Below are 19,313 nucleotides of genomic sequence, written 5' to 3'. Positions count from 1 at the left end.
TTTTTGTTCTCTTGTTTGGACATAGCTAATTTCTGATACGGCAAATTGCAAATTTATTTCCGCTTGGTAGAGTGTAACCATAGTGAGCGGTATTAAGTGAGCGTAAAGAAATAAATATAATGAATCATCGTGGAATTACGAGGAAATCTCAAGCGCTAATTTTCAAACTGTGCCTAAGTATCTACAGTTTTGAGTAAGTCGAACTGTGTAAAGTGATCAAGTTTCAAAAATTTTCATTATTGTACTTAAGATTAATCCTCTTGAGATTACTACGCTACAGATGCAAGTATATTTACCACTCGATTGGTATCCATCTTCAGGCACGCCATACCTTCAAAGCAGAGCACTCGCTCTCCCACCCGGCGTTTTGTTGTGAGATGAAACTCGACCTGAAGCCGGCCGGAGCGAACGAGCGAGAGAAAGATCACGTCTTCTTCGTTAGCAAGTAGACCTGATAGCGTGCAAATCTCAGTCGAAAGAACACCAAGTGGCAGTCGAGTCAAGAGGGTCGCTGCTATACCTATACAAACACTCTGGACAATAATAAATATAATCGCTTGTTGAGTTCAGCTGCTCGACTGCGAACACGATCAGAGATTCGTCAGTTTTTCCCGGTGACAGTGACGGCGTTGGCGGAGCCTTGTGAATTCGACACGCTTAGTGAGAAGAAGCATCAAAATTGAAAGACACACGCCTCCTCAAGTGTGATGAATGAGTATCATTTTTTGGGAAGTAATTTTGGCTGTTCAATCATCTCTGAATTAGACTTGATAACTGGTTACATCCGGAGTCGGATTGTGTCGTGCACAGCAGTTGCATTTGAGGTAGTGTGGGGAAAAAGACGCCAACCTGTCGCTGGCAGGGATAAATTGTGCCAAGGATAAAAGGATTACTGTGTGTTATGTGAGAAGGAAATGGGAAAATTTCCTCCCACAGAGTGAGTGTCTTTCGGCACGCTGTATTCAGCAATAGAACGGTAGAACCGCCCAACAAGTGCAATTAATATTCACACAAATCGTTGAAGCAAGCAGAAGAGCAGCAGGTGCTAATCAAATCGACGAGAAAATGTGCAAAATCTGCGAGGAGCTACACAAAAACTGTAAAGGGGTGCGTGCGTACTCTGCTCTGGCATACATTAGATCACTATTTATGTTAATGTTAAAATTTCCGCTGGATTTTGTGGATGCTGTGTTGAGTTTATAATTAGATTTAGGTTTAGGTTTTATGACGTGCGAGTCGTCTGGGAGCGTGGTTTACTACTCAGATGTTGTTTTTTCGTCTGGGCTAGCGTGTTTAGTGTAGTATACAAACAACCATCCGGCCTGAATATTCATCGTATTTGTGTTGCCGATTCGATCATATGCCGATTTTTTTTTATAATATCCCTTGTTTACTAATACAATTTTCAACAGCTGCTCTAGCGAAAAATTCACATCGAATTTTTACAATCTGGTCTGAGACGGACATCGTTCATAGATTCAGTAAAATTGAACGAAAATTATCTTAATGCATGCGCATTCGTTCGTAGTTCCGTCTGGAACAACATAAATTTATTGTTTATAGGAAGTTGTTTGAAACCCCCTTCCCACAGAGAGAAATCAGATTTTACCTCTTAAAGAAGCCTTTAAACTCTTATTACTCCTCAACTTCTTCCCTTATTGGTACATATTGTATTGCATATTGAGATCTGTATCTGTAAATTTGTTAAACTGTAATCAACGCTTAGTAAGCAAATTTTAAGAACATCATTTCACTACATTGCATTGATTAATTTTAGGAAACTTTACAAAAAAAATCACAAAACTAGAAATGAAATTACATTATTCTGGTCATGCTCTGTAACTGCGGGTCGTTAAGGACGAGAGGTGGCAAAATAAATGGGGCTAGGCAAGTTTGTAAATGAACTGAATTACGTTAACAGTTTCAACGTTACATTAACAATGTTTCTAGCTTGTTGTGTTTTGAATATTTTTTTTTTATTTTTGAGCCTGCTTTTTTGCAAAATCTATGGTTTAAGGTGAAACGGTATTGAAGCAACAAACAGCCGATTTCGAGCCACCACTTCGAATATTTAGAAGCACACGACTCGGAGATAGATAATACACTCCCTGTGAAAACGCTATATTATGTTTGCTTTACCGCAGCAAACATAAAATATAGATTTCACGGGTGGCGTATTAACGGTTACCGAGTCTTGCGCCTTTGGAAAATTCGAAGTGATGACTCGAAATCGGCCATTTTTGGTTTCAACACCGTTTGGCCTTAAAGTCTATCCTTAATTTATCTTTATCTATGTTTTATCTGCGCATACAGATAAAACGTTGCGAGACGGTTCAATCATAAAACACGTCTTGCCAAACATTCAAATCTTCAGACTGAATCCTAAATGAACAATATCGAGACGATAACGATTGTCCGTATCACAACATAGATGACAGATGTTCGCAAAGTGTAGAATGTTTATGTTAATCCTTCAGGGAATTTTGTGTCCATAAATGATAAAAAGTAGTTCTAGCATCTAAATTACTTGTTTGATCGGTATGCAGGGTGGCCGGGAATTTTAAATCAGCGTAAGAAAAAAGATAGAAAACCGCTTCATACTGGGAAAATCATCTATTTGCATGTCTTAGTTTCATTTTGTTCGAGGTTTTTCGTTTTTTTTTTCTGTATAAAACCAAAAAAAAAACAAACAATAGCTACAAAATGAGAAAGAAAACTATTTTAGAGCCCTTAAATTGAAGTGCCATTTAAGAATTAAAAAAAAAAAACAGATACAGCGATCACCCGATTATATCAGTACCCGATTTTATCTGCCCCCGATTTCATCGACCCCCGATTTTTTTTACCTTTTTCACCCGATTTTATCATCATCTAACATTTCATCAAAAAAGGTTCGAAATCCAATTTGTGGTAATTTGTGATTAAGTGGTTTCCGAGAAATTTTCAAAAAACTGAGTCAAGCCATCTTGAAACATGATTTTGCTTCAAATGAATCGGACAACGATGATGTATACATCAATCGAAAGCTCTTAATTTGTGGTTCACGAAAATGTAATTTTAAGATCATAACTACACGCAAAAGTTGGAGTGTGCGTAACCAGATCATTTATGAGCGAAATTAGCGCATTTACTGATTAAAAATGGAACCAGTACAACGCATGTGCGTTGGGCATAACGCATTTGATGCTATAGCGTATTTTGAATGTATTGCGCAGCTCCAAACCACTACACTTATAAAGCATCAGCCGATGTTCAGAAGGTTGGCATCGTTAAAACAGTGCAACCAGCAATCAATACTGATAAGTTGGGTAATGACTCCATTGAAGAAATTATTGTCTAATCGATTCACTTTCATGAATCAGGTCATTTGAAAACATCATTCAATCATTAACAATAAACAAAAACATGAGATTAGTCCAAAACATTTTGCATTTAATTATGACTCTGGTTTCATTCACATGCATACGGTTCTGCGTTACTGGCACCAGCGTCAATAACTTCCGCGGCAACAAGGCTCGCCATTGGCTGTTTCGGTTGCTGACGATTTTTAGGGATGCACGAGCCGTTGATACGCACCGGCTCGCGAAAGTAAAGAACGGTTTTTTGAGCGCCTCGAAACTGATCGTTCGCCCGAAGCCGAAGTTTACCGAGACATTACGATTTTTGTGTATATGATACATTTTCTGATTTTGATCTCTGTCAATGTATTCCTTGTACAACTTTTGCGTTATGCGTATCACGCATTGGTTGTGCGAAGTCAGAGCAAATTCTGTGCGCATTGAAAGGACACATAGGATGATGAAAGCTTGAACTTTTGCGTGTTTGGACAGAAATTTGTGTTTTATTATTCACGGAGCTCTACGTTTTGTTTATTTGTTGTTGACGCTGCTGGCCGCTAGTGGCGTTGGCTGTTTGTGGTGTTTGTCACTGCTATACTGAGCGTCCGTGTGGGGAATATGGTAAATATCGAGATTCGGGGAACTAAGCCAACACCAAGCCAACCAGGCGCAAAATGAATGTGTGTAAATTTGTTGGTAAAAAGGATACCGGTAACGAAAATGTACTTTCTAAGGAAAGCAATCCAAATTCGACTCAAAGAGATGACATGTGATTTTTTTTTCATTAAAAAGTTCGTTGATGTTAAATAAAAACATTCGAGTAAAAATAACAGGTATTTGATTACTACAATTCGAGATAATAATCACAAAACTACGTGAAACATGCGAAATCATGACTTTTCATACTGAATTTACCTCTAAATCAAAATTCGAATCTATGATCTGTGTTTTTTTAAGATGAAATTAAGGGAAAATAATAAGTACCTGATCATTTGAAATTTAAATAAATCTACGTGATAAATGCAAAACCAAGATTTTTAGGCTTAATTTGTCTCTAAATCATAATTCAAAGCGATGACATGTGGTTTTTTTCAATGAAATGTTCGTTCATGTTCAGGAATGACATTTGAGAAGAAATGTTAGGTATCTGATTACTGAAAATGTAGATATTATTCACAAAACTAAGTAAAACGTGCAAAGTCATGAATATTTAGGCTCAATTTGACTGCAAATCAAAATTCAAAGCTATGATATGTGATTGTTTTCCAATAAAATGTTAGTTAATGTTCAGGAAAGACATTTGAGAAAAAATAACACGTATCTTATTGCTAAAAGCCGACATAATATCAAAAAACTACGTATGTTCAAAGCATTTTTGAAGATGATTTTCTGCATACAAAGAAACATCTTAAAATACTCTGTGATTTTTCTTTTTGAAAAACATATAATACATGCGAAACTTTGACTTTTTAAGCATAAGCTCAAGTCGCATCTACATCAAAATTCAAAACGATGACATGCGATTTTTCTTTCAATAAAATGTTCGTTGTTTCTTTATTATTTCCAAATATTTTTTTGCAGAAAAATCCATGTTTTGAATCAGTGCGAGTCGAGCATAAAAAATTTACATTTCTGATGTATTCGTAGATTTGTGAATAGTAACACATTACGGGATTCGATTTACTTTTTTACCTTTACCCAAACTAGATCTTGGAACATTTAGCTGGAGGAAAGGTCCCATTTCATTGGTTTGAACATAGATTAAGAGGCGACTTAAGCATTGAAAGTCATTTTTTATTTTCTACATAGTTTTGTGGATTAAAGCACAATTTTTAGTTATCAGAAAACCTTCACTTCTTCTCAGACCTGTTCCTTGGACACCAACAAACATTTTCGTTCTGAAAAAAGCACAAACATCTCTTTAGATTTCATTATAGAGGAGAAATAAGCATGAATGGTCATGCTCAATTCTTCTTACTTACTCTAATTTCCTAAAAAGAGGTTTAACTGTAAGCGATTGTCAAATAGCCCGAATATCACCCAGTATAGGTATATTCGAAACTGGGATGACTCCACACAACATTTTCCAAAACGGCGGCTTCCGGCTTCAGAAAAAAAAACCTAAAGTGGTATTTGGCCAACCATTTCAATAATTTCGAAAGTGGAACTCCATACGTCGTTTGGAAATCCGATATGGCGACTTCCAGTTTATGTGTGTTCTGTTCTCAAAATATTGACGTATTTAAAGTGATGATGAACGTATAAGATGTGAAATATTTTTTAAGTAAGTTGTGCTAAAGCAGTAATGAATTATAAAAAATGATTCTTAAATTTAAAACCTTTGATCCCGAGCATCGCCGGGAACGTTCAACTAGTGCAAAATAAAGGTAACATGCTCCGCACTGCCTGGAAGTTGACTCGTATGCAGCTCAGCTGCACTGCACTCGCTATTGTGTAACAAACTAAACTGAAGCTGAATTTTCTACACGCAGTCTTTTGTATCGAGTTCACAGTAGGTCTTTGCCATTAGGGCGTGGCCACACAGCTTAGAGAAAAACAAACAAACCAAAACACTTTGTTGAGTCAAAATATGTAGGCAGTAGAATTTATTTCGTCCATGTTATTGTTATCTATGCTCGGGAAGCAAGCCAATAACGAGGGAAATGTATGGAAAAGTTCGATCTTGAAACTTTTCACCGTTTTCCACCATTAAGCAGTAAAGCAACAATGTTGAACATTATATCAAAAAATTGGAACACATTTTATCTACCCACCGACATATAAATGACTAAGATGCATTAAGTCGTTCGCTTGCTATAATCGTTTGAAATCTGACGCAACATTTGCCAGTTTCATTTTCAATTTCACAAAGTGTAATCTAGTATAGAAAACAAAGACGTAGTCCTACGTCAACAAACTTTTTCTCGATTTGTGGGGGCCTGGGGCCGGGCCCCCCAGTCCTCCCCTTAAATCCGGCTTTGAGTATAGCAGTGACAAACACCGCAAACAGCCAACGCCACTAGTGGCCAGCAGCGTCAACAACAAATAAACAAAACGTAGAACTACGTGAATAATAAAACACAAATTTACGTACAAAACACTAGTAATTATGATCTTTAAATTACATTTTCGTGAACCACAAATTAAGAGCTTTTGATTGATGTATATATCATCGTTGTCCGATTCATTTAAACCAAAATCATGTTTCAAGATGGCTTGACTCAGTTTTTTGAAAATTTCATGGAAACCACTTAACCACAAATTGGATTTCGAACTCACAAATTAACCACTAAATATTGGTGATAAAAGAATTAAAAAAAAATTATTTTGTCAAGCCATCTTGATATATGCCATTGCACAGTGTTTTATTTTGGGGTTTTCGTTCGATTAATTGAATAATAGTTCAAGCCATAACGTATATTCATACATTGTTTAGGCCATCAAACAACGCATCTTTTGATATAGGAAAATGGGTGATCAATTCACCTAATAGCTAGATAGAAAATTTCCATCTTCATTTGATTTAGATAGACGCATAGTGTCTTCAGCGAACCATATAAAGTTTTTTTTTTCAAAAGGCACAAAAAATTCCAATTTTCGATCTAACTTTTTCCCACATTTTTCCGAATTTTTAAACCATCTACAAAGTTATCAGCCTTCCAAAAATGCATGTTTTTGCAAAAAATATTATGTTTTATCTATTAAAATAAACAAGCTATTTGCCATATAATAATATTTGTAGGGGTAATTGCACGTCCACCATCTCCAAATCTCGCAATTATTCACAAGTGGCAGTTCCACTGTCAGTTAACCCTCTAGTGCCCAGTGCCGCCTTCAGACGGTCTTCAGTTGAACCTCTAAAAAGCTTCAATCAATACTAAAAAATGTTTATGAAAATCCATAGTGATTTTTTCGAAGTTCGTCTGAAAATTAACTTGGGTTAAGATACAAACTTTCGTCTTCAAAAGTCTGTAGACAGCATCCTCGATTAATTTTTATTTTCAAATTCATCGGTGTTGTTTCAACTACGCCATCGATTTGTTTCCCTCTGTTTTCTGCTTGCGTGTGAATGAAGAGAAGGGAGGGGTGTCAAGTTACCATTGTCATATTTTTTACTCCTAAAAAGATCACTATGTCAAATTTGACTCCATTAACTTGATTAGTTTTCAAGTTACGCAGAAGTTTGTGTTATATTCGTATGAGAGCCCTCCCTTTAAGAAGAGGTAGGGGTCTCGAGCTTCTCTAATAACCTTTTCCGGCTTCAAAAACCTCTACATAAAAATTTTCACGCCGTTTTGTACAGTAGTTTCCACGTCTATAAAGATCAGAGAGACAGACAGACAGATAGAACTGCTTTTCATATGATTGGATTTCTTGTAGTAATTTGAATCGCTGATTTTACGTATTGAATTATTGGTTTACCATCTTTCATAACAAAATATTAATAAAAAAATTCCCGATTTTATCACTTTCCCTATTTTATCACCCCAAACATCATAAAGGGGGTGATACAATCGGGTGATCACTGTATTCCAAACCCGAAATTTGGCATTTTGCATTAAAAATGTGAAGTAGTTCGCAGTTCGTTTAGTCAATCTTTTGAAGTTTTCGTTAAAAAAAAAGATTTTTTTAAATGAGCTTTTTTAGATAACCAATTTCAAATTTTTTTTCAACTTCTTTTCTTAAGAAAAAAAATGATGTGACGTATACTTTTTTTCGGCTAGATAAAATTTTTATCTACAACTTTGCCGAAGCCGTCACACCGATCTAACAAACCGTTTCACGGTGCTCCCACAGACCGTTATTATAAAAAAAATGCACCAAAGAATCTGAGTACACGATTTGATTCGTTATGGCGTCCAGAATCTCTGGTCAAAATTTCAAAATCATCGTACGGTACATTTTTGAGTAATGCCCTTTTGAAGGTCGTGAAGTACAAAAAAGTAATATTAAAACGAAGATACTCCATGTAAAGCACGTTTTTCAACCACAAATTTATGAAACAACTTCCAAAATAGTTTCTACATATTTCAAGTATTATATTTCAAGACATTTACAATTGGTGGAAAGATTTATTTAAAAATCCCACAGTGCACAGTGGCCTTAATTCGAAAAATCGTGATCGTTCTAGATTTGACTATAAAAAATTGATTTTATGTACTTAATGTCTTCAGCAAAATTGTTTCATAGAACAAGGCCTTACTTTTGACGTTTTTGGTTTTTCGATCAATCCACCTAACAGTTAGATAAGAAAAATATTTATTCTAATTTTCAATATACCGGATTGCTTCCTTCAGCAAAGTTGTGGAAAACTTTAAAAGAAAAACAATTGCTGAATACTGCGATGTCCTATCTGTACGTTGGACTCGACAAAATAGAGTTTTTTGTGGAACACCCCTCCTTAAAATCAGTTTTTTCTCTATAATTTTTTCTGTGATTGTCAAAAAAATAAATTTTACAAAGTTTTGAGGAAAACCTAGTTGAATGCATGAATTCTTAGAACATTTTGCATTGTTTTGACCATTACAGACGAAATTATATACAAAAAACTGATTTTAAGTAGGGGTGTTCCACAAAAAACTCTATTTTGTCGTGTTCAACGTACAGATAGGACATCGCAGTATTCAGCAATTGTTTTTCTTAAAAGTTTTCCATAACTTTGCTGAAGAAAGCAATCTGGTATATTGAAAAATAGAAAAAATATTTTTTTATCTAACTGTTAGGTGGATTGATCGAAAAACTAAAAATGTCAGAAGTAAGGTTTTGTTCTATTGAACAATTTTGCTGAAGACATTGAGTACATAAAATCCGTTTTTAACAGTAAAATCTAGAACGATCATGATTTTTCGAGTTAAGACCACTGTGCACTGTGGGTTTTTCAAATAAATCTTTTCACCAATTGTTAATGTATTGAAATATAATACTTGAAATATATAGAAACTATTTTGGAAGTTGTTTCATAAAATTGTGGCTGAAAAACGTGCTTCACATGGAGTATTTCGTTGTTTTAATATCACTTTTTTGTACTTCACGACCTGCAAAAGGGCATTACTCAAAAATGTACCGTACGATGATTTTAAAATTTTGACCAGAGATTCTGGACGTCATAACGAATCGAATGGTGTACTCAGATTCTTTGGTGCATTTTCTTTTATAATAACGGTCTGTGGGAGCACCGTGGTTTCAGTTCTAAAAATATTTGTAATCATCAATACATTTTTTGAATATCTTCTCAAAAATGAGTTTTGATTCAAGAAACGTGAACCAGTAGCACAAAATGGCATCTTTTGCTCATAGAAACATTGCTGCTACGATACATCTGCGTTGTTGAAATTTGACCATGCAGCATTTACCATGTTGCTATCAAGTTCCACGCATAAGTGCACACACATTGCTGTTTCATTCTTGAAACGTGTGTTGAAACATCGAAAATGTTGCAATTGGCTCCGCCTCCTGCGCTTCTTTTGTCATTGTATAAGAAACTGATATGTAGCTGCGACTTAGCTTCGCATAAGAATTTGTTACTGTGATGGACAAAGTTCATAATCGAAACAAATTTTACTGGCGTTTTTGGGGTTTTGACGAAAAACGGAATTCATTTCCAGCAGGCTTGTCCTTTCTCCTCAGAGAATCACCAGCGTGTAAGAGAATATCTTTCACTGCGAAAACAACATCTTTCAGACTGGTGAGCTAATCGAGGCACTTGTTTGGAGAGCAGCAAACGTCTGTATCTGAGAAGCTTGTTAAAAACACCGTGCTGGAATCTGAAATATTGACGCCTGAACAAGCCGGAGGCTTCCTTTATGGCCAGGTTCGGGATTCCGTCTAGTTCCGGTGCCTTGCTCACCTTCGAAGAGTTTGTGATATCAAAGAGTTCTTCGTTCGTAATCCTTACCGCCTCCTCGACCTCTGCCGCCGTCACTCACAGTTCGTGGTGGTTCAACAACGAAGTCAGGGACATGGATCGTGGCGTGGAAATAGTTCCTTAATGATCCGCGCTAACACCGCTGGTGACCTTTACGATGCTGTAAGAGTCACCCCACGAATTCGGGTTGGCGTCAGCGCATAGTCTGTCAAAGCAGGCTCGATTGCTTGCTTTAATTGCGCTCTTGAGCGTAGCTTCTGAAGACGGGAATGCGGTACGACGCTCCTCTCTTTGCATGTCGGTATGCACCCGCTGAAATCTCCGCCTCGCACGAGGGCACGCTCTGCGCTGGTCTGCTATCGCATCAGGCCGCCCTCCGTTTCTAGGTGACCTAATCCTCGGGATCGTGGCGACGTACGCCCGCGATAGTAAAGCAGTTAGTTGATCAGCACTCGGGCGGGACTCCAACCTTCATGTTCTTTTTCAATTACTTCCCCAAATACATTAGTATTAAAATGCGATATTTCCCAGCTGCGGATGGTTGAAGTATTCGCTCTACCTGTCGCTAGTCGCCTCGCGTTGTGATCTACATTATAGCGCACCGACTTGTGGTCGCTAATAGTGTGACCGTCGTCTACCTTCTAGCTCGTGATCAGTCCCGGGCTGCAGAACGTCACATCGACAATCAACTACCCACCGTTTCTGTTGTCAGTGCACTTATCGTAGATGTTAGCCAGATCCAAGTTATGCTTCGCCAATGCTTCTAACTGGTTCCGGCTGCTCCAGCGACTTCCCCACTCGACAGCCTATGCGTTGAAGTCACCTGAGACAACCTACGGCGTTCGGCCCGTCAATTATATTGACATTTAGACCGGTCGGGCCCTTTGCACGACCAGGATCCATACCCGCTCTAAAAGCACCTGAAGCAGACATCGGACTGCTAAAAGGTACCCAGGGGGTATGCCGACCAGCCGACCTTTAGTTTTGCCATCTTCAAGGCGTTCTTTCCTTTCTCTAGTGGGAGTTTTATGGTGGTTACCTGGGTTCCTGCTGGGCCCTTACGGAGGCGAATGGCATCGGCGGTAACCACCACTCCACACGGCTTATCGAAGGCTTATGCAATGTCGCACCCTACGGTAATCTCGTCTAGGTTCTTAAACTGGAGCACCTTTTGGGCCAAGCACCTTTTGGGCTACCGTTTTACACGTAGAGCCCTTTCCCTTTACCTCTTGGCAGAGTTCCAGGATCATCTCACCGGTACGGAACCAACGGATTGTCCTAACATCTGCGCCGAGGTCTTTGAGCTGGGCATCAACTTTCATGGCCTTCAAGACTTCCGCTACTTAGACACATCAGTCTTGAAAATGAGCGCGTCATCCTTACTCTTCGCCTTACCTTTACACGGCTTATCGGGGAGTTTTTCACGCTTGGCCCGCTTTTGCCGCTTAGTGTATGATAGTCCATGGACCGTTACCCGTAGCTTCACCCTTCTTTTCCTTGGGCCGAGGTGGCCCAGTTGACGAGGAAGCCTCTGGGCTCAGCTCCATCAACCGTCTTTTGGTGCTCGCGGGAGCCGTGTCCCCCAGAGACTGCCTTGTCCTCTTTGGCGAGCAAACCTCTGCGAAATTTAACTCGTCCGTTTGCGCTGTTCAATCGCTTTTTCTGGCGCTTGCGTACGCTTTTCCGCGTCCTCGGCCCTCTTCGTTGATGCAGATACGTAGCGACAGAAGACTCTGTATTGAGTCTTTCGACATGTTGCTACGTTCGTCCGTGAACTTGAGAATCTCCTCAACACTCGGGAGCGTATTCATCTGGTTTTCTACCGTTGCACGTTGTGCGTGGCGTGCTCGTCTTTGCACTAACTTTACCGACTCCGGTTGGTGTCGCATTAGGCGTACCAACTTACGCGCCAACCTTCCCTACATCTGATCTGATAGTTTCGGTGGAGACCGTGCGATGTGGTCTCTGGCGAATGGATTAAGCAGCCCATTAACCTCTACCGTCAATTCCTCTTCTGCTGTTGTAATATTCATTTTATTTAAATGGGTCCCTCTCCCAGCCGCTATCCTTGTCCATAGCGGAGTAGTCGCCTATGTGGCCCCATAGTAGCCTATGCTGAAGAAGTGAGCGCCTAATGAGCAACTATGTTGCCCTCGACCAGCGTAAGTCAGAAATAGGAATCTGCTCCTAGAACCAATGACATTTTGACATTTTTTCAATACATCCCATCGCCACCCTAATGCCCCGTGCTGTTCAAAATGGCGTCGACATAAGGAGCATTCTGCAGGCGCATTGTACAGTTCGCTATGAACTGCTTAACAATTGTGACAAAAAGTTCACGGTAAACCATTTTAAAAACGAATATCTATCGGTTTTGACTGTGTGTAATTTTCTGCAAACCTCCACAATAATCCGCCAGAAGGATAGCGAAAGGCCGGGTAGTGAACAGAAAAAACCCTTCTTGTCTTAATCAAGGTTTAAGCCTAGTGGTTTGGCTATCAATCAAGTTGTATACCAGAACGAATGCTTGAACAAAAACACTTTACCTCAAAAAAACAAACCTCCCAGAACAACCACTCGATTCCATTCGAACCCCAAATACGCAACCCACCGAATCCACCTCAGTATCGTCCAACCGAAGATTTCTTTGGGATGGCCTGTAACGGACCTTTGCCAAATGTTAAATTTTTATTTGTTCATTATGAATGTATCTCTATGAAAAATGAAGTAATGTTTATTCAAGTTCATCCACCTTTTTTGACAGCATCCGCTTTCAACTGTAGGATGTTGTAACGCATCGTCATTTCTGTGCGAGATTTCAGCACATTCGACATCCGTGCGCGGATTTTACATACAACGAGATAGCGACCAACATCGATGTTCATTTTTGACGTCATCAGATTATCGTTAGACTGTGCGTAAGCGTTGATTGAAGAATCTGCCCTTAACCCTCAACACTTATATACGGGCCTCCACCGGAATTCTCATTCTGCTGCCTTGACGCCACTATAGTAAATGTGGTAACGAAGTGTGTGCAACGGGGTCTACTGCACAGCAATCCCTTTCGTCGGAATTTGGCCACCAAACCTTGTTGATACTAACAGTAAAAATTTGGTAGAAATTTTCAATCCCTAAGGAAATGAGAAAAATAAAGTGTAAGGACGCAGCATACTAACATACATAACATTTTCTGTAACTAACATAACCCTAACCAAATTTGTACAGCAAACTATGTAACGTTGATCAAAGGCTAACAGACGGTAGCAAATTTGGCCTTTTGTTTCCGTTCCTTTTTTCTTACTTACCAACCAATAACGGTTTTTTTCGGTTTTTCCTCCTAACAGACATGGAACCGCTTCCAGGACGGCAACCGAGTGGTCGACTTCATACTGGCCTTCAATGGACAAATCGCCGACAGGGTGGCAACGCGGAAGCGGGCTACCTACCAGCAAAATCTGATCGCCGAGGGTCTGGAAATAGAGGTGGAAAGTTCACAGCGAATTCATTTCGTTAAGATTCACGTCCCACGGGAGGTTTTGTCCCGGTACTGTGAGATCATGAAGATGCAGATGCCGATCGTCAAGCTGAAGGATCAGGAAAATATCATACCGAAGGATTTTAGTCTGAACAGTATGCTGGCGCGGCTGTTTAGACGACCATTGTTCAAGTTCGTCATCATTGACCGGGACAAATTCCAGAAAAAAGAGTACCAGCTACAGCATGAGTACTGCCGAGAGAAGTCCTACTTGTTTGATGACGAAGCACCGGAGTTTTTTACACCGAGCATCCGAATAGCGGTGGCGCATTTTATTCTAGAGCGGACATATTTTAGCGATAGCGAGGAGGAGAAGTATGATATTGGTTTGCGCAAACTGCTTAATGATGGTGTTTATTTAGATGCGTATCCCCTGCACGATGGGAGTCCTGATCTGCCCGAGCTCCAGTGCCAACGAACGCTACTGCTGCAGGAGTGGGCTTCGGTGGTGCGGTGGATCAAACACCAACCCCTTGATCACATTAAGGAATACTTCGGGGTCAAGATTGCTATGTATTTTGCCTGGCTGGGATTCTACACGCACATGCTAATATCGGCTTCGGTCGTGGGTTTGATATGCTTCTTCTACGGACTGTTAACCTATAGCAGCAACCGAATCAGCCAGGACATTTGCAATGACAATGGTACGATTATGTGCCCTCAGTGTGATGCCAAATGCGACTATTGGTATCTAAATACAACGTGTACTACCTCGCAGTTGGCGTACATTTTTGATAACAATTTCACCATCGTTTTCGCTGTGTTCATGTCTATTTGGGGTGAGTCCGAAATTTAAAACGAAAGAACCGAACTAAGCCCAACTTTTATCCAATTTTAGCAACACTTTATCTGGAAATGTGGAAACGTTACTCTTCCGCCCTCCAGCACAGGTGGGGCGTCACGGATTACTGTTCCCTCGCGGAACCTCCACGCCCACAGTACTTGGCAAGACTGAAAAACAGCAAAAAAACCATCTTCAACATTGTGACCGGTACCCAAGAGCCATCCCCGCCGTTCTGGTCCAAACGTTTTCCCAGCTTTCTGTACAGCTATTCGGTCATCTTTCTTTTTGTGCGTGAATAATAACAAACTCGGAATGATCTTGTCTTTTTCAACATGGCTTCTTTTTTAATTTAGATCATCCTCGCAGTCGCTGCCGTCTTCGGAATCGTGGTTTACCGAATGTCTCTGATGACGTCTCGAAACATTTACGGTACTCCCGATACGGTGTCCTCCAAGTTAGTCCTACTACCGGCAACAGCAGCCGTCATCAATCTGCTCATTTCAACCGTGCTGAATTACGTGTACGACTACGTAGCGGTCTGCATGACAGACAAGGAATATCGCAGGACACAGAGCGAATACAATGAAAGCCTCACGCTGAAGATCTATCTTTTCCAGTTCATCAACTATTACAGCTCGATTTTCTACATCGCATTCATTAAGGGGAAGTTCCCTGGCTATCCGGCCAAATACAACCGGATACTAACCCTGCGGCAGGAAGAGTGCAGTCCGGGCGGTTGCCTGATGGAACTGTGCATCCAGCTGGCTATCATAATGGTTGGCAAGCAGTTGATTTCGCTTATTCTGGAAATTCTGCTGCCATTTCTGTGGCAAAAGTTTCGCGAGTTTCGAAACGTATTGGGCATGGAGTCGGAAGATTCGGAAAGCGGCGAAAAGCTGATCTGCTGCAACCAGTGGACCAAAGACTTCACTCTGATCAGCTGGCATGATAGGAGTTTGTTTGAGGAGTACTTGAAGATGAGTAGGTTTCGCTGGTGATGTGAGTTTTTTCATGAGACTCATTTTAGCGCTCTTTTACAGTTATTCAGTACGGATTCATAACTATTTTTGTGGCAGCTTTTCCGTTGGCGCCCCTGTTTGCTCTTCTGAATAATGTTTTCGAGACAAGATTGGACGCGAAGAAGTTTCTTTTGTACTACAAACGAGCGGTTCCGCAGCGGGTACGAGACATTGGAATCTGGTACAACGTTATGCATGTGCTGGGGAAAATCGCTGTCATCTCTAGTGTGAGTATAACATGGATGATTTTACAACTTGATTGCAGAGTTTGCTATGTTTATCAATGGAAACTCAAAGTTTTGCTCGCCTTTGTTGAGTTAATGAAATTGGTGGTATTTTACGAATCAATTTATGGAAAAAAAAATTTCATTAGGAGAGCGGAAATCTCTCTAAGTAGATTACCACGTGACTCCATCTGTTTTGTTTCAATGGTGACGCTTGGTCCTCGATAGGTTTATATTCAATTACCTACTTATGTTCGGTCAAAGTTCAGGTCTAACCTAGTATGGTCTAACATAAAGCGGTGAAATATTTTTGTAGATAACCTCTAAAAAAATGATCATCCATTCTCTGTGAAATTTCTAGGACAGAAACTCATAACCGAAATTTCGAACACTGTCAAACAAATGCGCAAATTTTGAAGATAAATATACAATTTATAGTTTTGTGTAGTACCATATTCAATGTCTTTAAATATCATTGAAAACTTTCTTTTTCCTTTCGTAGGCATTTATAATCGCTTTTTCGTCCAACTTCATCCCCCTGTTGGTCTACTTAAACGTTGTGAGCGAAAACAGATCGGATACCGGTTTCCTTAACCACACACTTGCCTACTTTAACGTTAGTGACTTCGAGCCGGGAGTCGCTCCGATTGAGTCCAAGTTCGAAAATGTCACCGAATGCCGCTACCAGGAGTACCGCAACCCACCTGGAGTGGAACGAGCATACAAGCGTCCTCTCATCTACTGGCACATCCTTGCGATCCGGTTGGCGTTTGTGGTCATCTATCAAAACCTTGTGAGCTTTGTACAGATCGTAGTAGCTTGGGCAATCCCGGACACACCCGGTCGCCTTCAGGATCAGATCAAACGCGAACAGTACCTGACGAATGAGTTTATCATTCAGCGCGAAAAGCAGCGAACGCAGGAGCGCAAATGCGGCGGAGGTTTGCAGAGGAATGGGAAGCTGCCACTCCGCCAGCAGCACAGCAGTCCCGGTGAGTACGGAGCATCCATTGGATCGATCGAGATAGATGAGGCCGCGGATCCGTATGCGATGAGACACCGTCGGAGGCCTGCTAGTAAGCCGGCAACTGGGGGACACGATCGCTTTCAGGAGTGCGAGATAGTCACTTCCAGAGTATAGATTCTAGGGGCCACGCAGAAGACAAAACAAACGGTTTTGTATAGTGTGACTCCGATTATACAACTCACAGCTACCAACTGTACTGATATGCCTTTTTGGTGTTACTTTTTTCTAATTAATTATAGTGTAAGGCGTGTGCTTTCAGGAAACGCACCCCAGCAGAAATGCTTAGAACAACCGTAGGTAGCCTTAAGAAGAACCAAATTTTTTTCTCTCGAAATGCCAGCCAATTTAGAACAAACCTTTCCTATACTAAACTAAAACTACTAAATTGCATGCACAAACGAAACAAGACGGGCATATATTTGTTATATAAACTTTACATTGAATATGAAATCGGACAAACATTTAAACGAATATTTATTTCTATCAAGATAAAAAAAGAAATGATCAAATAAGTAATGTTAAACTTTATACAATTGACGCGATTAGAAAGAAAAAACGTTTAACTAGCAACACTGTCTCCTGGTGCATCAGCTAAAAAGGTAAAATTTCGTTGCTAAATTGTATTCCTAATGTAAGTCGTGAGTGATAATTTATTTTATATTGGTTAAAAAAAATTGCTGCTAATTTTAGGGAAATAAAATAAAAAAATGCAGAAATGGCACGGTAACAGTGAAGTGAAGCCGGTAGAAGGGCTGTGTGATGCAACACACTGCGCATCCTGAGCTAGAAATCAGCCTGCGGCGAATATGGAAACCATCCCAACAGGTGTGTTCTTGTGTAATAGGAGTAATTCTAATCAACTCTCCTAGCAACTAATTTCTAACTGCTCATTATGACATAGTACAAGATAATCTAGGTACTTCTAAAGATCAAAGAGCAAAGACATGATGTGATAAAATTTTCGTCCAACAATTCGAAAGCAGGATTGAGTGATGCCAAACTGGAAGTTCAAGGTAAAACTTCTCGCTAGCAATACACCAAAATAATACGCCATTACAGAACGATATATTGAAGTTGAATTAACACGATGAATCTGTATTAAAGAAATAAGTTGTGGGTTCGAGTCCCACCTGCTGAACTATATTTTTCGTAGTTTCTACAATCATATTTTCAGTTAGTTTAATTTTCTATCTTCATTACTACATTTACTCCTTAAATTAGAATTAAAAAATAGCATGACTTTGCTTAGAGTCGAAAAAAGAAAAGTAGAAATAACAACAATATAAAAAAACAGCGTTGCTAGGGTTGCTGCTTCACTCCGCAGTTCTATATATGAGTTGACTGGAGTCGTCATACCACCAAATGCCACCAATTTGAAGGGAGGGGGAAGGGTCTGTGTAATGTCCACGGTCCATACAAAACTTTTAGAATTTCATTTTTTCGCGTTTTGTGGCAGTTTTTGTAACGCATGTTTTCTACACGGATTTTAAAATTTGATTGTTCTGTCATGTGTATTTCGAAAAATCACTTTTTTTATGTGGATTTCCTAGAAAAGCTGTTACCCACAGTTTAGTTTTTCATTGTTATTTCAGTTGAAATTTTCAATCTAAAGTCTTAACATTTACTTTTTTCTTCTGGTTTTTATCCGGATTCAAAAATAGTTGTAAACTTACACTGTCGTTTTCTCTTACAAGATTTAAAGCTCTAGAATTATTTTTTGTTCACAAGTTGAGCTGGAATGCACGTTTTGAAAAAAGCAAAACAGTCAGTGCATTTGGATTATGTTCTGAAACTTGAACGAAAGTGGGGTCTAAACCCAAAAATTAGCAGCTGGATTTACATTTTCGTCTATACTGTCGAAAATAGCATACGCTTCACCTTGCGTGGCTACTTGTGGCTAATCGTGGTGGCGTAGGCAACGAGAAAAAAAGTAGGCTGCGATTTGCACGCGCATGTCATGTTTTCGTTCTTTGTTTTTTTTTTTTTTTGTGGGAATAAGTGTTTTGAAAATAAGATTGATGTGCTGAGTGATAGCGGTTTGTTGCTCATTTATACAAATTTGATTGTGAATTGAGTGTCGAAACTGGTTTATTTTATGCGAAAAAAGTTCGTGTTTTGCGGCTCTTGCTAATGCTATTTTGCTGTCAGTGATCGTGTTGGTACTTATAGAAGCTGAAGAAGCGCGCGAAGCTCAATTACAGCGGTAAACGCGTCTTCAGGTTAGTCACTCGATTAATATCGTAATTATTGCTGGCTGCCCTAGTTTCAGTGTTCAAACAAAATGGCTGCACAGGCAAATATACACTAAGATCGCTTTTTACGTGGCTTTTTATGTGTTTTTTCATGCGGTTATTTTTACGCAGATTCTAGGATTTACGCATTTTTTACGCGGATTTCAGAATTTCCGCGCTATTTTTTTCTTACGCGGATTCCGGAATTTCTTTAATCGGATTCTGGAATTGACGCGGTTTTCATGCGCAGCAACCGGAATTTACGCGGTTTTTTACGCGATTTTCTTTTA

General features: G+C 39.6%; 1 protein-coding gene across 8 annotated transcripts in view; it reads left to right on the top strand.

The window, feature by feature from the left end:
* Positions 1-17,933, top strand: part of LOC129726855 (anoctamin-1-like) — a 48,815-nt gene extending 30,882 nt beyond the window's left edge. For 7 of the 8 annotated variants that reach the window (XM_055684070.1, XM_055684061.1, XM_055684052.1 and 4 more), the window contains 5 exons: positions 13,548-14,517; positions 14,577-14,809; positions 14,876-15,503; positions 15,563-15,768; positions 16,268-17,933. In XM_055684070.1, coding sequence (XP_055540045.1) covers positions 13,548-14,517; positions 14,577-14,809; positions 14,876-15,503; positions 15,563-15,768; positions 16,268-16,906 — 2,676 coding nt within the window. In that variant the 3' untranslated portion in view covers positions 16,907-17,933. Of the gene's footprint in view, positions 1-501; positions 1,108-13,547; positions 14,518-14,576; positions 14,810-14,875; positions 15,504-15,562; positions 15,769-16,267 lie in introns of those variants that run through there. The other variant, XM_055684079.1, reaches the window with a different exon arrangement.
* Positions 17,934-19,313: the final 1,380 nt, after the last annotated feature.

This window comes from Wyeomyia smithii, chromosome 1 (assembly GCF_029784165.1).
Source record: "Wyeomyia smithii strain HCP4-BCI-WySm-NY-G18 chromosome 1, ASM2978416v1, whole genome shotgun sequence".
Lineage (NCBI taxonomy): Eukaryota > Metazoa > Arthropoda > Insecta > Diptera > Culicidae > Wyeomyia > Wyeomyia smithii.
This window is presented reverse-complemented; position numbering and strand designations above follow the sequence as displayed.